Below are 27098 nucleotides of genomic sequence, written 5' to 3' on the forward strand. Positions count from 1 at the left end.
GGCTGGCTTTGAATTTGTGATCCTGATGTCTCAGCTTCAAGAGTCCCTGGGATTACAGGCGTGTGCCACCACACATAGCACAAGATATACTTCTAAACATAAGCAACTGTGTATTTCAATATTAGTCTTTATAATAATATTCTTAATTGTGACATTGGCCACCACAGAACTAATACTATTTAACATTCTCTTTGAAGCAACACCAATCCAATTTCTAATTATTATTACCTGATAAGGAAACCTAAACAGAATGATTAAATGCAGGACTTTACTTCCTAATCTATATACTGATTGGCTCATTATGTCTAATGTTAGCATTATTGTATGTACCATACTCCACAGGCTCATTAGATATTTTAATTACCTACAACAGAACTCCAAAATATATGAAACAGACATTGACAAATTTAATGGGAAAAATAAACACTTCTATAATAATAGTTAGGTACTTCAATACACCATTTTCAATAGTGAATAGAGCATAAAGATCAGTAATGAAAGAGAGGACATGAACAATATAAACCAATTACACTTAAACAACATATATAGAGCAGTCCACCACCAACAGCATATTATACATTCTTCTCAAGTACATATGGAACATTTTCCATAATACAGCATACATGTGGCCACAAAACAATCTCAATAATTTTTAAAAGATTTATATCATAAATAGTATCTTTTCCAACCATACTGGAAAAATCTATAAATTAGTAAGAAAGGAAAACTCCAAAATTCACAAATAATAGGAAATAAACACCCCCTTAAAAAAACTATGAATCCAAAAAGAAAACACAAGGGAAATTAGAGATAAATAAAAACAATACAATATAACAAAACCAATAGGATGCAGTGAAGGTAGTGTTCAGTGGGAAGTTTATGATGTAAATGCTTATATTAAAAAAGAAAAAAGTCTCACATTAATAATCTACTTTTAGACCTCAAGGAACTAGAAAAAGAATAGCAAAGTAAACCCAAAGCTTGCAGCAGAAGTAAATAATTAAGATTAGAGTGGAGAAGAATAGACTAGAAGAGGAATTGGAGAATAACAAAATCAAAAATTTTTTCAAAGATAATAAAACTGACGTATTTATCTAAATGATCAAAGATACTTAAAAATAAAAATGGAATTGTAACTGATATTACAGAAAGAAAATGAATTGTAAGATTATGTAAAAATTAGATAATCTGAATGGAACAGAAAATACCTAGGAACACATTAATTCTGATTAAAGAAATAATGGAAAATCTCAACAAAAATATAATAACTAAGAGATTAAAGCAGTAATTAAAAATCTTCTAACAAAAAACAGTTCAGGACCAGGTGGCTTATCTGGTGAGTTCTACCAAACACTTCTCAAATTATTCCACTAAGTAAACAAATGAAGGAAGACTTCCTAAATCATTTTATAAGGCCATATACCAAAGCCAGATAAAGACCCCCAAAAGAAAAATCACTAAATAATATACCTTATGAAGACAGAAACAAAAATCCTAATAAAATATTAGCAAGTCATATCTGATAGTACACCATGATCAACTGAGAAATCTCAAGAATGCCAAGGTGATTCAAAATAGGAAAATTAATCAAAACACAGTAATACATCATCTTAATAGAATGAAGGAGAAAAAAACCCACATGATCATCTCAGTTGATTCAGAATAAGAATTTGCAAAATCCAACATCCTTTCATGACAAAATCCTCAAAACACTCAGAAAAACAGGAACAGAAAGGAGCTTCAATATGACAGAGTCCATTTATGAAAACACAAAGTTAGCAACATGACTCAACCATAAGCCATCTACTAAGAGGCATACTCAATGAGAAAGAATCAAAGCTTTCCCCTCTAAGAACAGGAATAAGACAATGATGCCTCCTTTCACTACTGCTGTTCAATGTTGTATTGGAAGTTTTATCCAGAATAACTAATTAATAAAAAGTAATATAAGGCATCCAAATTCATGAGGAAGTAAAAATATCTCTATTCCTATATGACATGGTCAGGTATATAGAAAGCCCTAGAGAATTACTTGGGAAACAGAGGAGAGGCAGGAGGATTGCAACTTCAAGGCCTGCCTTACCAACTTAGCCAGACCCTGCCTCAAAATGAAAATAATAAAAATAAAAACAAGCTTAGGATGGAGCTCAGTGGTATAGTGTCTCTGGGTTCAATCCCCAGTAATGAAAAGAAAAACGAAAAATAACATAAAAGAAAAAAGAAACCCAAAGAATACAAAGCTACTAGAGCTGATAAATAAATTCATCAAAGTTACAGCATATAAGGTTGCCACACAAAAATAAGTTGTATTTCTGTAAATTGCAACCAACAATCTGAAAAGGAAATATTAAAAACTCCATTTACAATAGTATCTGAAATAAACTGGATCAAGGAGGTGAAATATCTTTACACTGACTACAAAACATTGCTGAAAAATTAATGAAGAACTAAAGGAATATAAATATGTTCATGGGTAGGAAGACAATATTGTTAAGGTGTCAATACTAGCCAAAGTGATAAATAGATTCAACATAGGACCTTTCAAGTAAGTTATGGCCAGATTGCTCTATTTCACAAAAGCAAAAAGGAACAAGAGCAAGAAAAAAAAGGGAAGGAGGAAGGGGAGAAGGGAGAGAGGAGACAAGGACTTAGTAAAGAAGGAAGGGGAAGATGGTGATATGAGAGATTAGATGTCTACATCATTCTTTTTCCCAGTTTATCATTCTACTTATTTTGAAATATCATTTTGCTAATAGATCAATTAAATGAGGTTAACTAGTATAAACAGCTTTTTCATACATTTATAGAACACATTCATTCATTGGTGATCACATCTAAGAACATCTTGTCAATCAGAATACTTGAGCAGATTATTAGGCTAAAATGCAGATGTTATATTGTCACATATCAATGTAACTCTTGAAAGAGAAAGAAAACATGTAATCCTATCATTCAACTCAAAAGAACTTGCAGAACAAATACCATATTTAGGCAGATTCTATCATTAGGATAATTTTATTGTCCTCAGAAATTTTACAAACTCTGTGACCTAGGGAAAATTAGCTAATCAACTTTATGACTTAGTATTTTTTTTCTAAAATGCAAGGCATGGTATCAACTAATTATTGAGGAATGAAGTATAGTACTCACTGGCACACAGCGAGGTTTTAATGTGTGTCAGTTCTTAATAAATGTATGTGCTTATCCCTTAATTTAAAAATAGCTTGCTGAAAAAAAAGAGCTCTTTTTCTTTCCAAGGTTTTATACATAAGTGCAAACGAACCTTAAAAATAAAATGCTCAAGGTTGAAGAGGACAGATGTAAAGAATCAAGAAATATATAAAATAACAGGAGGAATAGTAAATACTCAGGAAGGACATTGCATCATGAAGGCGATGTAGCGAAGTGAGCAAAAGTTTAGGTTTTTGAAACCAAAATGACAAGATGTTGAGTCTCAGCTTTCCTAATTACTGCAGAGTAACTGTAATCAACTAACTTAACCTCTCTGAAGAGTTTCATCATCTGTAAACATTTACTAGAGCAGTAAAAATTCCTCCTTTGTGATAATTAAAGTAGATAATTTTTAATCTACTTAGTACAGTGTGCCAATATATGATAGCTTAAAATGTTTCGAGTTCCAGCAATACTTACACTGCCATTTACCAGCAAGGATAATAACAAGTAAATGATAGCATGACTCAGTTTTGTAAATTCTAATATTTCAGTAGACCAGACAAACAGATAATGTACAAAACAAGACATCCAAGGTTTAAATTTTCAAGTTCCTCCTGTTAAAATGTGATGTGTCAAGTTAAGCAAAGTGAGCCAGATTCTAAAAGATAAGTAGAATGTTTTTTTCTCATATATGGAAGCTAGTGGGGTAGAGAGGGGGAGGAGGGATGCCATGAAAGTAGAAAGGCAGACCAATAAAGTAGAAGAAGGGGAACAGAGAAAGGGAGGAGAGGAGATTAGGGGAGGTACTGGGGGTAAAATTGATCAAATTATGTTATATGCATGTACCAATATGCCACAATGAAACCCACTATTCTGTATAATTGATATGCACCAATAAAAACATGATATTCCAAAGTGAATTGCAAAAGGATGCTAGAATGACAATTCTTTTCTTTCCTGATTCTTCCCTATCATTCATATTCTATCTTGCACATATAAATTTGTAAAAATTTTCCAGCCTGAATTAGATGATCTAAAACGAAAGATCTCTTTGTGGAGGGAGAGAGAAAAGTGAATACACAATTTCTCATGACTTGCCCCTACCTTGCCTAATTTATTTCTTACTGGCAGAAAAATAAATTTGTTATAGAATAGAATATATGACCAAGAAATAAAAAGACTCATTTTTGTTTTGTTTTGTTTTGAGTAATCAAAAGATAAAAATAAAATCAAGCAGAGTAGGAAGTGACCATGGAGAACTCATCTTGGCAGATGCTAAACTAAAAGACTTGGAGTATTTCAAAACTGTCAACTGAAAATTACTTTGATAATGTGGTGCCTGTGGTTGTATGCCTGCAAACACTTTTTTAAAAATACACATTTTTATTAAAAAGAGACAAATTAGGTGTTAAAAGGAAAAAAACTTATATCTCTTTTACAAATACTCCTTGCTCCTATTGTTTTTTAACTAAAAGATCTTGCCTGAAGACTCTTTTACCACAATTTTTTCTCCTCATTTCAACAACCCAAATTGGACTTGTAGAATTTTAAAATGCAGCCACAACTTGTGTTTTTACCACCAGTCTTTGAGGAAGGCCTGAAGCAAAACTCCTCTTCATTCAGATCCTACCACTTGATTGAGTCAGAACCAACTAGGGTGTTGCTTGCACTGGGCTGCTGAGATTTCACTGCGGGAAGAGAGACAAATTTCCACAGGGGAAAGCAATGAGTGAATAGATGTTCATGGCAATATTTTCTTATCTCAGAAAGCATTAAGAGGAAATTCCATGAAGGAAATAAACAATTCCCCAGCAAAGTATGAAGTAGGGAATCATCAGTGATTTGCCTGTTGATGAAAGGCTAGGGGAAAAGAAAGCTGGGGTCAGCCTAGTCCCAGGGTCTCTGAAGATATAAGTGGACTTATTTTGTTCAAAGCTTATATAAGATGTGATAATCCTTGCTTTACACCACATTTACTCAGACAACAGAATGGACACTAAATTATATTGCTATTTGAATTTTCCTAAAATAAGTTAAATTTCTTTGGCTTTTGTATTTCTGTACATCATTTTTTCATCAGGGTGAAAATATATAAAGAAGGAAAAGGGCAAATTCAGAGGTTTCAAAAGACTCAAAGTAACACATTGATTTAAAGGGTATCATGCAAAATGAAGTGGATGATCCTGACTCATCCATAATCCAAAATGCAGCTCCATTTTGACTTCATGACCCAGGCTATTTCATCCTCATGGGGTACCCACTCTTGATGCCCATGGTGTTGATGATCCTAAGGTCAAAGAAAACCACTTACCAAACCAAAGGACTACTGCAATATCAAATTGTACCAATGAATTCAGTTAAATAGTCTTAGCTTATATTTTCCAAATTCAAAACTCTTCAGGGTAAGTTACCATTGCTTAACCATCATTAGCCAAAATACTAGTAGGAATGTTATCATCATGTGCTTCTAGGTAACTTTTTTTTTTTTCAATCTCATCATCATTTTAGTTTTATTTACATTTCTAGCCATTTGCACAGATGTTGATGGAGCTGTATTTTTGCTTCAATGTCTCTTGCAATATTCTTATTGCATTCCACAGGTCCTCCAGTAAACGTTACTTGCAATATTTTTATCAACAGTTTTGGATCAGTCACAGAAACTACCATGGTAAGTGCTATAATGCCACTGGCAAGAGAAAAACGTGACTCAATTATGCCATGAACAAAACCTGTCAAATTTTCTATTGTTCAACTTGCAGGGCCTCCTGTAAATGTTACCTGCAACATATTTATCAACAGCTTTGGGTCAATAGCAGAAACTACAATGGTGAGTGGGACTGAGCATTGAAGCCATCGTGTAAAGGAATGGGATACGAGATCAAAGGGCTCTGTTACATATTTGTGCGACATTTACTGAGTGCCAATTTCTAATTTGCTTAGCTCAAAAAAGCAATACTTTATGCTCCTTCATTTTGGAAAGTCATACATCAAGTGGTCATTATTTAAAATTCAGTGATATTATATTTATCAAACAGGAGAAATTTTGGAAACATTTGATGCCTGGTTAGTTTTTTTGGTAGAATTGTTAGCAATATAAGTATAGTGTATAGTTGAGTATTTAAATATGTGCATCTCCAATGTTTCATAAGTATAAATTTAAAAGTTTGAGAGCTGTTTGGTATCACCACTCTTTTAAATCTAATAGAAGGCCAAGCCTACCTATGGTCTACATTTAAGATATAAGCCATGAGGCTGAATTTACAAACACTCACACACCCATGCCCATACAATTTTGTTGGCAATGTAAAGTAGTACCAAGTTCATAGCAATTGCATCATATGTATGGATTTTCAAATAAAATCTAAACATAAAACTAATGAAAAGCTCATCATAGGGCATGTGCAAATATCTTTCATATATTTGAAAAAGACTTCAAATACCATAGAATCCACCAATATGTCTTATAAATAAATGTTATGGTCATACTGCCTATTGGATCTTCAGCTTTACCCCCACCTACTCAGTACTAGACTGTAGTATGGAGATTACATTTTGACTGAAATATTTTCTTGGTATCCAGACAATTTGTTTTAAATCCGTAATCAGTTGGTTCTAACTTTCATGTTTTATAAATTATGTACTCATATCATTAGATGAAACCCAAATAAAATATAGTTGAATTTGACCAAAAATTGTGGTGGATGATGTTTTAGAAATACTCAAGAAATAAATAATGAAATAATGACATTGAGAAGGGAAAAGTATGGTTCTTCTGTTTTTTAAAGAATTTCCTCTTTTAGGTTACTAGGATCATGTTAAATAAATTACTGTATTTGTGGTATCCTTGATGCCAGAAAGAATTAATTGACTTTTTACTTCTCCCTTTCACTGGCAAAATTAAATATAATGCATCTCCACTACCTATGTTAATATCCCAAAACAATATTGTCTAGAAACAATATTTCTGGGACATTGACAGGCTATATAGTACATTAAGAATTTTACATAAACAAGACAGTTTTGATAGGGTTATTAAATGACTCACAAGAAATGCTAAACATAGAAACAATAATCCAATTCTGGTCTTGGCATTCAGTTTCTGTCTCTCCCTTCTTGTTTTTATTCTTATAAGAGAGGGGCAAAGTTTCTAGTAGCCCAAATCACTGTCACCAACTTTACACGATGGCATTCAATGACGATATTTGCACGGCCTAATGCTGATTGCATTAATTAAGACTCCTAAGTTGCTTTGATTAAATCTCCTCATTGCATCCTACTCTCAATTAAAAATGTAATTGTGCACCTTTTTGATGTTCATTAATGCAAAAATAAGCTAAACATTTAAAGAGATGAAAATGGAAGTCATTGATACCCTATTTTCCTGTGTCTTTAAGAGCTAGTGAAGGTGTTCATAAATGGGCTGCTTAGGTGCTTCCTAGACACTTAATAGGTGTCCTTTGTCATATTTCCTACCAAAACCCTTGGAAACTGTTGCTCACGGATAACATCAACAGCCTATTTATTCAGCTGTATAAGATAGATTGAATTGCATGTTTAGAAAAGTAATGAGTATTGTGCTTCTTTTATTTTACTTCTTAGCTTTTGATGTAATGAAAAGCTTCATTTGGCTTTGAAAATATATTTTATTTTCGTCAATTATGGCTTTGGTGTTAAACTACAAAAAATGTGGTTTTTTTGAAACTCTATCATGCTTATGGCAAAGAAGAAATTCTCATACAACCTACAGTAGAGATTGACAAACTTTTTGTGTAAAAGGCCAGACAGTAAATACTTAAGACTTTGAAAGCCAGATAGTCTGTGTCATAACTACTCAATCCTTCCTTTTCATATGAAAAGAGCCATAAACAAAAAAGAGCCAATAAAAAATTAAGAAAAAAACAATAGTAAGCAAATGCATATGGCTGTGCTCCATTAAACTTTATTTATAAAAATAGTCTGGGGCCAAATTCCAACCCCAAATTTAAGGCATCAATATTTAAATAGTCATTATTCAGATGCACACAAGAATGTGACAATTGATCTACTAGCAAGGGTCTTGTTTTCCAAGATAGGTAAATCCCTCCCTGGGAAGCCACCTGATGCACCCTATCTTAATCAGGTCTGGCTGCTGTAACAAAGTATTATAGATTGGGTTGTTTTCAAACAACACAAATTAGTTTCTCAGTTTTGGAAGTTGGAAGTCTGAGATCAGGGCACCACTATAGTTAGGTTCTGGGGAGGGATCGCTCAAGGTTAAAGACAGCTGATTTCTCCTTATATCATTTTATGGTGGAAAGTCTGGGGTCCCTCTTAAGGGGACATTAATTCCAATCATGAGGGTCTACCCTTATGACAAAATTACTTCCCAAATTTCTACCTCCTAATACTATAACATTGGAGGTTAGGATTTCAACAATGAATTTTGAGAGGACATACATAGTCCATTGCACCCTCACAGAGTGTTACCACAGCCCGAGCTTCCTTTATAAACACACTAAGATTCTACCATCCATAAATTTACTGATATTAAACAGAATTTTTCTTGGAAAATATGGTCAAAAAATTAAGCAGAATCAGATTCTTTCCTGAACGACTGTGGAGTCAGAGACTTTAGCTTTTATGCAGTGATAAAGTCATTGATTGGTGCTATTTTGGGGGTATAATAGTTTTGCTTTCTTTACATCTTCTGTAATGATTTTTTTTCAAGAATGCTTCAGAATTTCAAGTTTCTAAACATGTTGAATTTCCTCTTCCCCCACACCTCACTTTCACCCCAAAGAGTATTACTGAAGGATTTAGTTTGGGATGTTTGTTTCTAAAGGACAGCCAATAATTATCTGCTTCAAGAACTCATTGTAGTTTTTTTCTTTTTGGGCTATATAATCTGTCCCTCTTATGGTTAATGAAATACCACTAATTTATTGATACTGCCTGCCCAAAAAGTATTGGCTAACACAGCCAGTAAAAATTCTCATTTCTTTGCTGCATGAGTGTTGGAGATGTGTAATTTCAACACAACACATTTGTATTACTCTAAGAAATATTTTATGGATCATCAAAATGATATACAATATTTTAAAATACACATATTTGTTAAGAGACACAGAAATCTGTTGGTAGTCATTGTTAACTGACCCTACCCTATACTTAGATTATTCAGTGGAACAAATTATGTATGGTCCTCAAAACTTAGAAGACTATTAAGGGATATATAATGAGACAAGTGATATTCTTTTTGGAGTGTCAGTTTACCATTTTCTTTGCTTTCTGTCTGATAACAACTGAATTTACAGAACAGGGACTAGATTCGCAATCCCCTATTTCCTGATGTGAGAACATAGTTTGAGAGTATCAGTTATGTCAGTAAAGGTCAAGGGTGTTTACTACAATCTATATGCAGCAGCTCTTCCCAAGGCTAGGTCATCAGAAAATAGAGATGAAATGCTCTCTTCTCAGCTTCCAAATGACTTCTTGGAGGGAAGTGAGTAGGCAGTGAGTGATTTTGGATGTGGGAACACTACCCAGGACACAGCAGCAGATCCTCTCTACTTATTTACCAGATAGAAGAGAAAGCTGAAAGTGTATAAATATGTCCCCTCAGAGAACATTTCCAGAGAGAGACAAAAGTATACAAATGTGTCTTCTAAGAGAACATCTCTAGAATATAATTCTGGCTCCCCTGAACTCTGGCCCTAAGGGTAAATTCCCATTCCCTGCTGGTTACTGCTGCAGGGTGAAGAGTTACTTTACCTCTGATCTGAAATCACATTCCTGAGGAAGTCAGATAAGAAAGTAGACAGCCTCCTCTTAGAATATGTGTTCTATTATAGCCACTGAAACAACACTGTTTCCTTTCATTCTACAGCTGCATAAGCAAACCATAAGAAGATACTAACTGATAAGGAAAAAACAGATGGGTATATTTCTTTTTCCTGATGTCTTAAGGAAGAATCAAAAAACTACCACAAACATGGCATTTTGTTAATTTGATATATGAGATGGCCTTGATCCCAAATTAATCATAAAGAAACATCCCCCCATAATTTTAAACTTAACTTCTCATATTAAAGCTAACAGTGTCTTAAGATTATGAAAATTTTACTGCAGTGTAGGCAGAGATAAAACTGAAGTGCCACAAAAGCACAGTGGCAAGTCAAAAAAGAATATCCTTGCTGGGCATGTGGGGCATACCTACAGTACCAGCAGCTGGGGCGTCTGAGGCAAGAAGATTGCAAGTTCAGAGCCAGCCTCAGCAACTTAGCAAGACCCTGTCTCAAAATAAAAAATAAAAAAACTGGGGATGTGGCTCAGTGGTTAAGCACTCATAGGTTCCATCCCCCGCACACCCCACCAAATCCTCATATTTGATACCTTTATAATATAATTAGAGAGGTAAGGTTTAATAAGAGTATATATGAGAGAGTGTTGTAATCTCAATGTATAAATGAAAATACTAAATTAAATTGTGTCAAAATAATTCAATTTAAAGAAATAATCTTTACAGAGTAGACATAGCATTAGAAGGCAACTGAAAGAGAAAAACTTGAGAAATTTTAAATTTGACACTAAATAATAATATAGAATGTAGGTACTTACATTACCTATGTTAAGAATAAAGATGATGTGGCCTACACAAAGCTTTTGAATAAATAAAAAAGAATATTATTTGAATGTTTCCATTACCTAATCTGGTACCCAGATAGTCAATCATAGGGAAACAAATTTTAGTACAAGAAAACATGTCATTTATGTGAAGTAGAATCTGTCCCTGGAGAGAGAAGGCAGTGCAAAAAAAAAGTTCTGTCAGCATTTAAACATTCTTCTCAATATTTACTTCTACTTTAATATTTTGTTACACCTTAAAGCAAAAAATAAAGGCAAAGAAAGACTACAGAACAATATAAGTATTCTCTTGTGGTTTGGAATATCACAAGGGAATAACCTATCCATAAATAAACAGAAGTGATGCATAGATAAATATCAGATGTCAAATTTTTCCCTATATTGAAAATGACAGTGAATTGGAAGAATTACATAGGCACAGCTCCAGAAAATCTTTTCTTTGGTTATCTACTTCTGTATATCTTTGGGTGTTTTTTATATTTTTAAAGATATTTAAGCATTGCTATTTATTTTAGAATAATGTATATCATAAACATAATTATGGACAAATTTTAATTACCTACACTGAAAGGAATGAATATTTACGTTCAAACAGTTTGGCAAATGTCTTATTTCATATAATCACTGTAAGTGTGGCATAGAATATATTTTCTCTTCTTCGTTTTATACTTCTCCTTGCTTACAAATAATGGAATAATTTATTTTAAATTAACCTTTAGACATTTAATGATTCTACTGTGATGTAATAGACTCACTGCTCTTTTTAAAGTTCTCATATTGGGAGGAACTGTTTCATCATTTTCTATATATAAAATTCAAAACAAAATCAGGAAACACTGGAGAACATTCATGGAGAAGACTTTCTAAAAAGATGTATATTAGCTGTGAAAATCTTTATTGAGATATTTTCTTGAAGGTCACTGTTTTCAGGATGCATGTCACTAATATAATTTCTAGACTCTCCTAGACTTAGGATAATTACAAGGAGGTTCTCTTGATGATTTTACTGCCCAGTGCTCTGCTCTCTGTCTAGCTTCTCATAGCATCTTCCATCCTTGGACTACTTCCTGGATGGGAGGTGGGGTTTTCTTGCCTGCCAATAGTTTAAGATATTTAATATACTCACCTCTGTTATGTTCAGTTACCATTACTTCCCATATTTACAGTACCTTATGAATTGTCTAAGGAAGGGGATATTTTTTTCTCTATTTTCTGTTGAAACAAGCATACATACTCCTCCTACACAATTTTGCTTGTTTTTACATTAGAAAAATAAAAGGGAATGGGTGTTAAATACTAGGGAAACTGCATTTTCCTCCTCAGGAAAACTTAAGAAAATCTCACAGCTGATGTATCTAGTGTATACTTACATATAAATTAGTTTACATTTTTAATAGCCACTTCTTTTATTTTCACGAATCACATGTTTTTACTCACTACTCACACAAAACTACAAAGTTTCCAGTCACTCCATTCCCAAGGAGACACTGTCCTGATATTAATCTCTTTTCAGTCACAACTTCCTGGGGTCTTGGGACAATTCTAGAAATTCTGTCATTCCCATGGTCTGCTCAGTGGGGGAGCTAGTAAGCAATCAGATTGGGATGCAAATCTAGTGAGGCCCACAACAGCACCTGCTTGGGTTTCAGAATTTACTGTTCTGGCTGGCAAAATCCCAAATAAAGGGCACCTACTAACACTTTCCAAGTCTGAATGTCCTCGTTTTATACAATGGAGGACCTCAAGGTTTTTTCTTTTAATAACACAGCCTTTCAAAATGAGACATATTTTTCATAACTGATATTCAGTGGTTATTAACTATTTGATTATTTGCTTTTTTATGCCCACATTGTGCACCTTTCCCAAGAACTGCCACTTCTACAGTGCTTTGTGAGCCTGTCAACAGGAGATTTCATTTGAAAAAAAAAAAAAAAAAACTCACTGGAATTTGGGTAGTTTAGTGAATAGGTAGAAATAACTGAATTGAAGCTTTTTTCCATATATACTGATCTTTAAAACTTGTTTTTCTTTTGGCCCTGAGGGAATTAATCAAAACTGGCTACCCCAGGTAGTCTCCATGATACTTGGTATAGTGACCAACACCCCTTGGGAATGGTTTGGGACTGAGGGAGTGCTCTGGGCAAGAGATTTTCAGGGCCCAAACTGGAAAGTTCTCAGGCAAACCAGGACAAGTTATTCATCATTAAAGTAAGATAAACAATGACTAAAAATCCACATGCCAAATATGTGGAAATGTAGCTAGTGGTAATAAATCACCTTAAATAACCACAAATGGTAAGAATGGAAAACTATTAGCTCTGAAATTATAGTCCTGCTTGACTAGCGAATACTGATGAAACCCCAATCAGGGTCTAGATTATCAAATGAAGCAGTTTTCCATGAACCTAAAGAACTTTTAGTAGAGTTTCTCAGGAAAGCAATCACTACCCCAAGCTAATTCATTGGTATAGAAGGAAGTTTTCAGATCAAGTGAGAATGCCAGGGGTATACCTGAGGTTCCCACAAGGCAGAACACCTTTGTCAAGAAGGTGTTCAAATTGGGAAAAAATAAAAAAGATCTCTGGATGAAGCATTAAGCTGGCTACATGTATACATTCAGAGAAAATGATAAAATAATTAAGAATTTTGAAAGTAGCTGAGAGAGAATTATTTTGTCATCATGAAGCAACTTAATGTGATGATCTTTTAAAATATTAGGCCATCATCTCACAGTTTTTCAAGTTTTTCCCTCCAAAATTACACAATGGCTTTTCTTCTGCCCAGAACATCAAGCATAAAGAGACTAGAGATGGTCTCATTTCTGATTTGCAAAAACGAATTAGTTTTATTTAAAATATGCCATCCCAGACTTCTGAACTTGTTACCCTCTTCTACAGCAAAATCAACTTGAGTTAGTATTATTTCACACCAGAAATAATAGTTTAAGCATAAAAATTCAGCCAAGCCAACCTGCTCCATTTGTGTTATGGTTTGACTGCCTCTTCCTTCTTCCTCCCCTCTGGCTCCAATCCTAATAGAACTGAATGGTTTATTTTGACCAAGATATACTCAGCCTGCTTTATTCAGCAACAAACACTCTATCAAATCAGAGAGATGACTGAGAGGGGAATTTAAATAGACTTCTTATGCCAGGACAGACAATAAGGAGCTCTTGTGCATGACATTTCTGTAGGACTACCGAGTGAATATTTTTCTGAGACAACAGTGGAATGATTCACGACTGGCATACAGTGAGTACCCGGATGATTCCCTGGACTTGGACCCATCCATGCTAGACTCCATTTGGAAACCAGATTTATTCTTTGCCAATGAGAAGGGTGCCAACTTCCATGATGTCACCACTGACAACAAATTGCTGCGGATTTCAAAAAATGGCAAAGTACTCTACAGTATCAGGTAAGCCTCCATTGGTTACACATGTTCACTTCTCTATTTCTCCTCTGGCTTAGAGGTGCTTGATTCTTCAGGGTAGGATGAATATGGCTTCAAATTTGTGTTCTTTTGTTTATCATTTGAATCTTAAAGTTGGTGGAGAGTACAAGACATTCCTATAATCTCACAAGTGTGATTCTCCACAACACAAATGTATTTCGTAGTTTTGTGGGTAGGTGATGGTATTGTGTAAATACCTGAACAAATGTACTTTTGGAGACCTTGATAAAGGAATCACATTCAGGCAAGGTGACACATGCTTGTAATCCCAGTGACTCAGGAGGCTGTGGCAAAGTTTTGCAACATAGTAAGACCCTCAGCAAATTATTGAGACTCTGTCTCAAAATTTAAAAATAACTAAAAAGAGGACTCAGTAGAGTGCCCCTGCATTCAATCCCCAGTACCAATAAATAAATAAATAAATACTCCTTCAGTTTAATTGCCATTGAGCATAATGTATGAATTTTCATTTCAATAATCCGGTCATTTAACCACACACAAAAAAACTTCAATGGCTCAGCATGTTTAACAGCATACTCTGGTCTGGTAAGTGGAGACTTTATTCCAATCTCTGCTTCTACTTAAACATATGATCTTGATCTCTTAACTTTTCTTGGGCTTAGACTTGGGACAGACAATTCTTGAGATTCATTTTTAAATTTTATATTAAAATATGATCTTCTCCAGAATCTTTATCACCTCAGGCTCAAAATAATATCTTCCTTTTCTGAATTCTAATAGCAATTTCTCTGTGGCTCTGTAAGGCTTTTATTTCTTCCTACTTTATATTTTGGTTATTGCTGCACATTCAATAAGTATAGCATAAGAACATGAAATTTTTAAATCAGATAAATCTAGACTCAAACCCAAGCTTTGGCACTTACTAGCTACATGACCTATAATGCTTAGTTACCTTAATCATAAAATGGGAAACACCATATTTATCTCTGAGTATATTTGTGAGAATAAAAGACACTGTAGACAACAAATATTTTCTTTAAAGTGACAGATTATAAGTATTTGAAATTTTACAGTCTCAATTACTTCTGTCACAACTACTCACCTCTGGCATTTTGTTCAAAAGCAGCTGTAGACAATATACAAACAATTGGATGTAGTTTGTTTCAGTAAACTTTTATTTACAAAAACAGGTGGTGGACTGGATTTGGTCCTTCGGCTATAGTTTGCCAACTCCTAAATTTAAAATGTACTTGTTATAATATCTGACATAGATTACATGTTCCATAAATAACTTATGGCTATCTGTATTTAAAATCAACATTCTTTTTAAACAGTAAGATTTTTGAGTTACTTGGATTTTGCCTTTTAAAAAACATCTTCCAAAGGGCCAAGGCAATGCACTATATAAGAGAGAGATATTTTGGTACAATGAACAACTATTGGCATCTAAAGGTGTTGTATAGAATACCCTCTTCTCTCCAATTTCATTGCCCACTCCCCCAAAAAAAGTAGACAAGTAGGATTCTTGCAAATAATTTCAATAAGTTTACAGACTTAACATCATCAGAATCTCACTCAACAACTATATATGTAATTTGGTTCTCTATTGCATATTCTATTCTTATACCAAATATTTTCACAGCTTGCTAGTAGCCAATAGCCCGTGTCTTGTGGAATGAAAGGGGCTGCTTGCTTACAAAATGTAGCAAAGCCAAGTACTAGTACAAGAACCAGGAAACTTCCCCAATGTCCACTTAATTTTCAAGGAAAGAATATTCTGCATGGTGATGCATTTGTTTGGTGTAAGATGCAATAGTGGGCATGACCTAAGTTGACGTGACCTGATGAAACAGGACATATGTAGAGCATGGTGCTGGAAAGGAGAGTTATAAAAAGCAGCACAGGGTATCAGCTGCTTCAGCTAATCCTCTGGGCCTTGGGTGGTGTTTTCTTTAGTAAATATCTGGTGTTGTGCACTGTTGAAATAAAACAACTGTTGTTGTTTTCCTTCTTTACTATGAAGGCATGTCATTATAGAACAGTAAAAGATAAAATGTTCCCCAGACTTAGATCCATAGGCAATTCTTGTTATCTCTGATTCCTAAGTATAGTAAATTACAGGCTCTAAAATGTCCTAAAAATTGCTTGGATTGGGTGGGGTTTGTCCTATGGCAGGATGGCTTAGACTTTTCCTTCATTGTGGGTATATACTGACCTGAGGAAAAATCCTTGTTGAAGGAGAACCGGAGATGTCACTTTAAAGAAATACAAACTCTTGGCAAATTTGAACTGTAGGAATCTAATTATTTTCCCAGAAATGTTTTCAATGAACCAGACACTATGCTGGGTTTAGAAATCCAGAGCTAAGTAAGATAGAGTCCTTGCCCAGGAAGTACTCCAATTTAACAGGGCACATGATAAATTAAGTAATAGGAATGAATAGGGAACCAGGAAAAGAAAAGTAGTTCTAACTTCATAAATAAGTTGTGTGATCCAAACATTGCTAAAATTTTGGGGTCAGAACTAACATTTGTATTTGAGTCATTGAACTCAATTTACCTAGAGGCCAAGGAGTAATTAGTATTAATATATGCCCAGCTGAACTTTCAAAGGATTAAAACTCAAGTTTAAGGCAAAATGGGCTGTGTATAGTTGATATCTTAAAGGTGCTAAAAAGATCTTGCTGAAGTTCCATTAGGAAGGAATTTCCCTGCACACTCAGGTTAACAATGCAAATACCCCGAGAGAGGGGACACTTTGGCCTAAATTGATACTAAGCTGTAAAGAGCTGATATGAGACTTATTTCCAATAGTAAGTTTGATGTCTGTAAAGAATAGTGAGGACGTCATATTGTGAAGAAAGTCTTCTTTATATACACAAATCTCATGTGTGGAATCTTAAATCCGTCACTTTTCCCTCCATCTGTTATCATGGCAAACCAATGGCCACCATTTTCAGAAGGATTAATGAATTACCTAAACATTTTTGCTTTCAAAATTTTTTGACCCATCAGCATTAGTAGACATATTTAGTCACCAAAACTATGTTGCTGACTTAATCTTATGGCATGTTCTACCTTGATAGATATTCATGTGGTAATATTCACTTTGTTGCACCATTTGAGACACCTACTCTGAACCTGAGTGTGCAGGGGAATTCCTTCCTAATGGAACTTCAGCAAAGTTGTTTTAGCACCTTTAAGATATCAACTATACACAGCTTATTTGGCCTTAAACTTGAGTTTAAACCTTTGAAAGCTGAATGCTATCCTGATTAGTTCTAATATTATTATAGACATGGGCTTTAAAGTCAAACACTCTCAAGCTTGAGAATCTGACCTCAACACTAGCTATGATTTAGAGAAATAGGATATCTCTCTGAATCCTCAGCTTAGAAAAAGAGAGAATTAAGTTATGAGCATTAGTAGAGTATAATACATGATATATGCACACTCAAAAGTTGTACTGTCATAAACACTAGGGCTCTTGGTATCTTCTTCAAATTTAATGATTGTGTTTTCTGTTTCAGACTCTAAGACAAACAGTATACTGACCAAGATAGTTCCTCAGAATTTCAAAACTTAAAGAATGGGAAGGACACACACTTTGAGTATAAACCTACAAATTAGGAGTTCTTAAACTGATGCAAGGGGAAAACTCCATAGATCCTTGAAATTCCCTAAAACTGTACACATATTTTGTGCATTGGGGCATTTAAGCTCTTTTTTTGTTGTTGTTTAAGGGGAAAAGTCCTCTATCATTACTAAAGTGGCTATGCCTTCCAACTGTTAATAGCTTTGCTTCTAGATTTGTTGTATGCCTCCAGAATGGTTATGCCTAAGGTGAAGTTGTCGAGGAAATATTATTTGTTTTCAGTGTCTTATTTGACTTGACGGTGCCCAGGGGCCACATGCTAACTTGCAATTTTAGGGAGTTCCCCAACCTATAAATAATGGAATTGATCCTCCACAAAAGCACCCCATATCAACAAGCCATTTTCTTACCTCATTATCAACCTTTATTGGACCTGAAACTATTGCTTATAGCATTGGAGGTAATTTTCTTGTTAATCCTTTTGATTCAGCTTATGATTCCAAGTGTTGATGATTCAGTCTTGTACCCTCCCAGGAGTCCCTTAGTTGTAATACAAAACCCATGGGGACTGACATACCTTCTCCATCTGATGAAAAATTTACAGGTACCACTGAGAGTAAGTGGAGTATAGACAGACACCCAACCGTGCTCTCCAAATAATCCTAAGACTAACTCTATCCACACACATAAAGGCCAACTTTTCCCATGTGGCCTCGCATTCTTGACTCATCCTACTGTCTGATGCAAGAACTTCAAAAGGTTCTAGTTTTAGTTATAGAATGATTTTTATGCCATAAGGAAAAAAAGAACATTCTTTATTTAGATGTAAGAGCTGAAAATAAAATGCACAGTGAAGTGAGGCCTGCCTAAATGTTACCAATGGTGATGTTTTGATTATCTTACTCCCAATTTTGATGAGACACAGAAGCCTGTATTTTCTGCTGTAAGTTTGCTATGAAAAGCTGTGATTTCATATCTCTGAATATTTTGACCATGTTTATCTTTATATCTTATAATCCAGGAAAAAAATACATTATCATTTTCTAACTCTGTGTCCAAATCCTCATTAGTTTTGTGACTTGACTTAATGCAGTAATTAATGACTGTAACATAAGCGCCCACATCAGAATTAAGCAGCAAGTCTTCAGGGAAGTGCTGGAAAATGCCATGGAAACCACAATGATTCCATTTTTCTTAGGGGGGAGTAAGGTTGGAATGGTGGGAGGAATTGGTATGCACATATGCTGGTGGATTCAGTAGGAGCTGAGCTATGTGATGCAGAGTGGGTAATATTAGAGGGGGGCCCTCAAAAACAGTGCAGCTGAGGGTAAAAGTATTAAAGTCTAGAAAGTGTGTTGTGTACCTGATAGATTCTCATAATGGGCCATAAAGCTCAGTTGAGTTCTTTATTGGATTCATAAATACAAATGCACTATGGGGTATAATATTGTTTTAAACCTAACAGTAAAGATCTTATCCTCCTTTGAAGGAAAAGAGGGAAATCAGTCAATGAAATACATGGAAGCTGGGACAACTGGTAGTCTTCCACTATTTCCCTGACTGGACTAGCAATAGGAACATTCCCCTCATTTTGGAAGTAACTTTCCATTTCATTAGCATGCATCAGAGTTTGCTCTTCAGATGATTGCGCAGAGACCGAATAGCAAGATGGTATCTCAGGGCAATGTGAGCTCGATACTTCTTTCCACCATTTACTGTATCCTTCAGGATCACAGAACAGCCTCTCCAACCCCATTGGTCATCATTTTGTCTGCTTCCTCTATAAAACCTGGTTGAATCAGGAGAACAGACAGTCTAGAGTTCCTTCTAGCTCTATCATAAGTCTGCAACCTAACATGACCTCCCCCTCCCAAACCACAAAACTCCTTCCTGATGATTAAATAAGAATGGTTCTAGGCTGGGATTGTGGCTCAGCGGTTGAGCGCTCCCCTAGCATGGGCGGGACCCAGGTTCGATTCTCAGCACCACATAAAAAATTAAAAAGGCATTGTGGTGTGTTCTCAAATACTTTTGGATCTTGGAACCCTTCTTTTCCAAACTCATTATCCAACTCATGAACATAGTAACTGGATATGGAAGTGGAAAAGGGAGGCATTGACTACCTGAATAAAAAGGTAGCTTTAAAACATTCAATGTATAGGTTACACAATGACCAACAGTTCTGAGCTCCTTAATGAGAAATTTCAAAACCACAAACTAGATCCATTTGTACCATCTGGTTCAATCAGGAGTATTCATGAGATATTATTTTAAACATGTTAATGAATTATAGGTTCATATACTTTTAGACAATTATACACAGAGATGGTTGACTGGTTCAATAATTAAGTGGATACGTAGGCTAAGGGAAGCATGTGGCCTATTTGAGCCAGCAGAGGTGAAAGGCTAGTCTGCTATTACTTATAACCTAAATTTTCTTGTGACAAGAAAGCAAGGGAAAAATCAGAGATCCTGGTAAGTTTGCTTAACTTATGTTGACATGGGCTTCTTCCTGGTCCATATGGGCTTTTTTCCTGACTTTGAAAGACTCACTGGATGGCATTAATCCCAAAATAAACATGCATAATATCACTGTAGCTCTTATGAGACCCATAGATTCCTTTACTGCCTTCTCATAGCACATACTCCAAAGGAAAGGTAATTCATTTTAAAATGGGAAAAATTTGTCCATCTGCAAAGCTCAGCAGTCTTACCAACAACTTTCTCTTTGCTTGGGGCATTTAAAATTACAAACCAACATCTGTATTGTAGAGGGCATAACATTGATTATTGGACAGTTATTGAAATGCAGATAATTAAGTGCATATATAATTATGTGAAGTTCCACCCACATGTGACACTTTCAAAACAAAGTCATCCCATAGCTGATCAATCAGTCATTTCAAAGGACAATGAAATAAAAATTTTATTTGATGTGTTATGTCAGTAGGAATATATTTCAAAATTTGAGTAATCAGATAAAAGATAGAAAGCAAAAGATGGAATAGGGGATTAAAGACAGAATGCTACTGGGCTGGGGTTGTGGCTCAACAGTAGAGCACTCACCTAGCACGTGTGAGGCACTGGGTTTGATCCGCAACACCACATAACAATAAATAAATGAATAAAATAAAGGTATTGTGTCCAACTATAACTAAAAAATATTTTAAAAAAGAAAGATGCTACTGAAGTGAGGCACATGTCAGTTCTAAGGGTCAGGAGGATTTTTAATCCAATATTACTAAGCAATGAAAAGAAGTCATTTAACCTTTCTTTGAGCTAAATTTGCTTTTCCAGTTCTATATTCATATAAAATGTTAAATAAATGTCTTAGTCACTTTTGAGTTGGCTATAGGAAAAGGGAGAGAAAGTGGGGAGACAGTTCTTCCCATCCTCCCTAACCTATATATACATACATTCCTTTAAACAGCACCTGTACCATCCAGGCTCCACTCATCTTTCACTTAATACAAAGCATATGGATATTTTCCTTGCCCTGGTTTTCCTCCTTTTGGGAAGCAAATAACTCATAAAAGAGGATATAGTTGCATTTCTTTTCAGATAATGTATGTATAAAATGTATCTCCCATTTTAGTTGGTTGTTAAGAGTAAACTGAGGAATTATACTTGCTTTTAAAATGTTACCTAATTGAGAATGAACCATCCTACCATCTGATCAGAACTCTATTCTCTATATAACCTTTGCCACCATAAATATTAGTCAGCAACACTCCTCCAGTTACTACAGTAGAAGTCACAATGCAGCAAAATACTATCCAAGTATTTTGTTCTCAGCTGTCAACAGGTACTAAGTTACTTCGGTCTTCTCAAATCCATATTCAGTTCCCAAGAATGCTGGTACCTCTTCTCTTTTCCCTCTTTCCAAAAGTAAGACAATCCTAGATAAAATGTTAAGAAAACTGCTATACCACACTTTGCTCTTTTTTCACCTCAGTGGCATTGTTAAATAGCTATAAACATGTAGTGACAAAAGTCAAGTCAGTTCTCATTATTTTAATATGCTGGTTAATAAAATGTTATATTGACAAATGTTTGGGTCTATAAATAAATACTAGATATGAAATGACTTTGAAACTTAAAATGTGAGCAGTATTGATTATTTAACTGTGATAATTTGAGTTTTTTTCTAGTGGTGTTCAATTTTGCCCTCTCCTATTCAGCACCTTTGAAATACTTTTATTCAGGAAATATCAAAGCATTTGGAAAAGTTTTAGCTGCAGATTTATCAGTTACTCTCCAAGTTGAATCCAATCCATATTTGGACTTAATTAACATGGGCCAACCATATGTGTGCACATTTTCTGAAGGGACCACACACAGATGGGAGCAGATATTATATTTTTGTCCTTCCCAGCTAGTATTGCTCAATGCATATGGGTATTTTCTATGATGCCTTTACAATGTTTGGTAAACATGGACCTTCCTAGTCAGCCACTGGGATTTTAGTGGGGGAGAGTAGAACAGCTGATGAGCCAGGCAGTGTTGCCATTCATCTCTTCATATCCAAGGTCAACAGAGAAAAACAGCACAAGTGCTTTTTTGGAATTAACAGACAGGAAAGAATCTAAACATACAGCTTAGGATCAACTTGGGGCTTAGATCCAGCCTTAGACAATATTAAAAAATAGTGTATCTCTGGTGTCCAGCCACATATTCTGAGCTCTGTTTTCTATCTAGTTTCATCCTTCCTTTTGATACTTTTCAGAATCAAAGTCTGTCCTTGAAGATATGTGTAGGGAATCAGGGAGTCTATCAACTGAATTACACAAAAGAGGAAATGACTAACTGTATTTAAAACATTATTCTTTTTCCTAGATTTTCATGTTAATAGTCATGTGGAACCTTTAGCCAAATGTCAACTGGTTGCCTATCTGTAACAGCAAGGGAGTTCAGAGGGTTTAAGCAAGGACATACTGACATCTTTTTGGCACTCTTATTGATTTATACACCATGAATTTTTCAAACTTTGCTTATGTGGAAAGCCTTATCAGGTACAGCCATATGTGTGCCTGTCCATGAACCAAGAGACTAGCTCAGGGATGGAGTGGACAGAACAATCTCTATGCTTTACATGATGAGTGTGTTCAAAGCAGTCATCTCATTACAGAGCTTTTAGAATGAGTTTTAAAATTTAATTTCTTTCCTGCCTGGCCAAAATTGTACCAAGTATTTTTTTCTCTGTGGATTAAGTATCTTGTGTACATACCTTGGTTTTGATTCAGAAGCATTGAATGATTATTTCAAGGTATGTTTCTCTGACAGACCCAAAGGACCCTCTCAGGATCTAGGTCTGTAAGAATAGGTTACCTGCTCTACTCAATCAGTGTGACCACTTATTCAAGACCTCAAAGGAATAATTATAGGCCCTTCACTTGATTCAGTTTAGATATGTCTGATTTACATTATCAAAGGGAATTCTTTAAATGGGGAAAAACTTTGAAAAGTTTAAGAATAAATTATCAACTATTGGGATATTTATATCTATCTATCTGACATTAAAGTGTGATTTCCTTCAAGACAAAAAGAAACCACTGTCTTATTTCAAGTGTCTGATGGTACTCGGTGCTCAATAAATATTTGCCAAAATATTGCTTAATGGAACTACTGAGTTACAACTCAGGAGGAGTCACACTTAACACCAGTCCCTCCTGAGGACCTAGTGTTAGTCTTTCTACATTCTCTCCTCCTACATGATCGATCCTCCTTTATTAGTAGTACTATGAACTTTTGTAAAAATTTTTGTTGCTGTTTATCCAGTGCATGTAGCAGCCACTTGCCTAACCTTTTTGGAAATATATCAGTTGCTGATTTTCCAGGGACCAGAGAAAGTGACTTGATATACTTCCACTACCCTAAGTAGAGCTCCTCTGCCACTTTTGGCCTTTGCACATTAATGTGTTAGGTGGAAACTGTTCTTGGCTTTTTCTCTACTTCACCCAGCAACCCCCCACCCCATCCTTCTTAGCAGCTCTCCCAGTCTTCTAGCAGCATCTACCATATTATTGGTTGCCACTGCAACTTTGGCGTCACTGTACTGATTTTATCACCATGCCTCTCCATTGTGACTGGGACCCTGAACCAGTCCCCTTATTTTATAAGCCCTAGTCCAATCACTTAGCAGCCTACTTCAGGCTAATTGCCCTGTCTTAGTGTCTAATTAAAGTATCATTTCCCAAAGAGATTGCTAATGCTACTGAAAAATTGCAGGCCCCTTTCTCAACGCTGTTTTTTTTTTTTTCCTATTTACTTTTTTGAACCTTCTCCTTTTTAGTCTATCACATCACAGTGAAATCATCCCTTAGGACATCCTGAAGTAGTGATTCTTTTTCTATATTTCTTGTTAAGTAGTGCTTCTTAAAGTGTGCTCCAGAACAGCAGCTTCAGTGTCACCTACGCCCCTTATCAATACTGCCTGAGAATATGCATTCCAAAAAAATCCCCTCAGGTGATGTGTATGCCAGTCAAATAGTGAAACCTACTATGCTAAAGGGTGTTTTGATCAGACAACTAGTCTAGCAATGTATTTTTTCCACTGATTCCCTGAGTCTTTCTTTCCACCCTCTCTTCATGTGTGGGTCGTAATTAATGACGCATTTTTAACGTGACTTCTAACTTGCCCCCAGGCTAATTTCACTTAAGGCCTAGGTGGGTTAAGATGACACTCCTGTTCCTCTTGATATATCCTGTCAAACCTCCCTGATGTTAGAATGTCATAGGGTTCAGAAATTTCAAGGTACAATTAGGAGAAAAGATTCAATAGATCTACATTGTAGAGTAAGGCTTTATGTTCTCAAGAAAAGAGAAAAAGGTTATGATCTAAGATGTTGGATGACAAAGCCCTATGGGGGAAATAACTAACTCACCTACCTGCCCAGATTGCCAGGAACTTCCTATTTTAAGAAGTGTTATTACTTGCACTTAAATCTTTCATTATATTCAAGAGGATACATTCATCTATTAGATGAAATCCTTCAAGCTGGTCACCTTCACTTACAGTTTAGAATCATAGAAACTTTGAGCAGAATGAAGGTATGGGTATGGATTGAGGCCAGTGATTTAGTCAAGATCAAATAATTCTTTTTGGTAAGCTGAGTGTACCATCCAGGACCTCAGATGACCAAAGAAGGCTGAGGAAATTGTTAAAAGGATAAGTCATGAGAATTATGGATTCCTGAAAAAAATGAAAGGGGTATCCCTCAGCAGGTACAAAATGACTAAAGTGTCTATGACTAACTCTGCTGGAGTCACAAAGGATGATAAATTGATAACAAGCACTTTTCTTAAGGAAGAACTATGGTAGAATGAGAAATAAATGGAATTTGGTATCAATTAAAGCTGAATTCAAGTCTATCTTTGGTAACTTACTGATTTTGTGATTTGTGGAAAATGGCTTAACTTCTGTGAGCTTCAATTAGCTTATCTAAAAAATGGAGATAATACTGTCTGCCTTGTGTGATGGTACTTCATGATTATAAAATAATGAGTGCTTAAATCATAGCAGGTGTTCAGAGAGTTATGATTATTAATACATTATCACTTTACTTTTCATTTTTCCTAAGTGTTTTAATGCTAAAGGAATACCATAAGTTCCATGCATTCTTATGTATCTGTGTAACATTATTTGCAGTGTCCTGCATAATGTGTAAAATGTGGTCCCCAACACAGGAACAACAGCAATATCCCTTGCTCCTGAAAAACACAGAAACATCCTTTTGTCCTTCCTCTCCAAACAAGACAGTCTATTATAACGATTAGAATGAACACTCCCAAAATAGCACATTAGCAATCTTTGCTTTAGGCAAGCAGATCACTCATTAAAATTTGTATGTCTACCTGAAAATTCATTTTCTCTTCAAACAGTATTTTTCCTTCAACAATCTCACTGGGATCAGACTCCCAATTCTAATACTGAGCATCTTAGGAACCAGCAGTATCTTTGTGAGTTAAGGAGCCTTCTGTCTGCCCAAACATTGTAAAGTTAAATGTTTAATTTACATTCTTTTAGCAATGTAAGAATAGCACCGGTCATGGACTCAGATGTCTGTCTAAGGCTCAAAGACAGGTGGACTGTGCTTCCTGGTTTTTCTTCAGGTTGATTTGCCTTACACCCTGTTGGCTCCAATGAACAGCCTCTTCCCTTCTAAATACTTTATTCTTCCCCATTCTTATAGACTAAAAGCCTGGAATGTTCCCACAGGGTTTCAGGATGCTGATTCACTATTTTTTTAAAAAAATATTTAGTTTTTAGCTGTAGTTGGATACAATATCTTTAATTAATTTATTTATTTTATGTAGTGCTGAGGATTGAACCCAGGGCCTCGCCCATGCTATGTGAGTGCTCTAATGCTAAGCCACAACCCCAGCCACTGATTCACTAACTTGTTCAACAAATATTTATTGAATACATACTCTGTTCCAGGCACAGATTTAGATGGTAAGAAAAAGAGAGAGTCTCAGCCTTCATGGATCTTGTATTGTAGTAGGGGAAAAAGATAATAAGCAAATAAAAATATGAAAATTATAATATTTGATTTAAAACAGTGTAAAGATAGTTGAAACCATTTGTAATGTCAGCATTTATCAGTAATTTAAACTTTAAGTGGGGTATAAACCTAAGAACTGGTTTTATGAGAAAGGTGAACTGAAGAGGAGAGAAGTAAGGAAAAGAAAGAGTGGGAAACATAAGATTTAGGAAAACTGACTTTCTGAATTTAGATATGTTCTTTACCTTTAAAATATAAATGCTGGCTTGGCCTTCTTACTCTCAGTAAAAAAGCAGAGCCTCCTTAAGAGAACTTTATTCCTTCCCTGTGCAAAAAGGAACAGAGTGCCCCAAATGCACGTATGTCAGCTGCGTTGACAGTAGGAGAATGAGCAATAATGCTTCAGGAAATGAGTTCTTTAACAAAATCAAAAGGAAGAGGGTGGCCTCAGCTCACTGCCTTCAGGTGCTATGGCCTTAATATTTCAGATCGTGGGGAAGAAGGGAAGAAATTTGACATGCTTTAGGCAGTGTCTGCCAGTGAGAAGTCTGAGTTTCCAGGCAAATTAAGGAGAATATTGGCTTTTCAATTAAAATACTTAATTCTGTGATATCCATAAAAAAATGAGTGAAGAGCAAGATAAAAGGAGATAAAAATTGTTCACATTTTAGTATACTGCTGTACATACCTGTCTTATTTGGTGCAATTTCTGCATATCTGTACAAAACAGTATCATTTCTTTTTTCCCCCAAGCTCTAATTTTTTAAAAAAAATCATGAAATGGCTTTT

The 27098-nt window shown here is 35.2% G+C and overlaps 1 protein-coding gene across 2 annotated transcripts in view; it reads left to right on the forward strand.

Annotated features, from left to right (window-relative positions):
• GLRA2 (glycine receptor alpha 2) overlaps positions 1-27098 on the forward strand; it is a gene marked incomplete at both ends in the record, with an annotated part of 188371 nt that overhangs the window by 36600 nt on the left and 124673 nt on the right. Inside the window, 2 exons of one of the 2 annotated variants that reach the window (XM_081277648.1) lie at positions 5934-6001; positions 13991-14214. In XM_081277648.1, the coding sequence (XP_081133774.1) occupies positions 5934-6001; positions 13991-14214 (292 nt within the window). Of the gene's footprint in view, positions 1-5774; positions 5843-5933; positions 6002-13990; positions 14215-27098 lie in introns of both variants that reach the window. The other variant, XM_081277647.1, reaches the window with a different exon arrangement.

This window comes from Spermophilus citellus (assembly GCF_964194105.1).
Source record: "Spermophilus citellus genome assembly, chromosome: X".
NCBI lineage: Eukaryota > Metazoa > Chordata > Mammalia > Rodentia > Sciuridae > Spermophilus > Spermophilus citellus.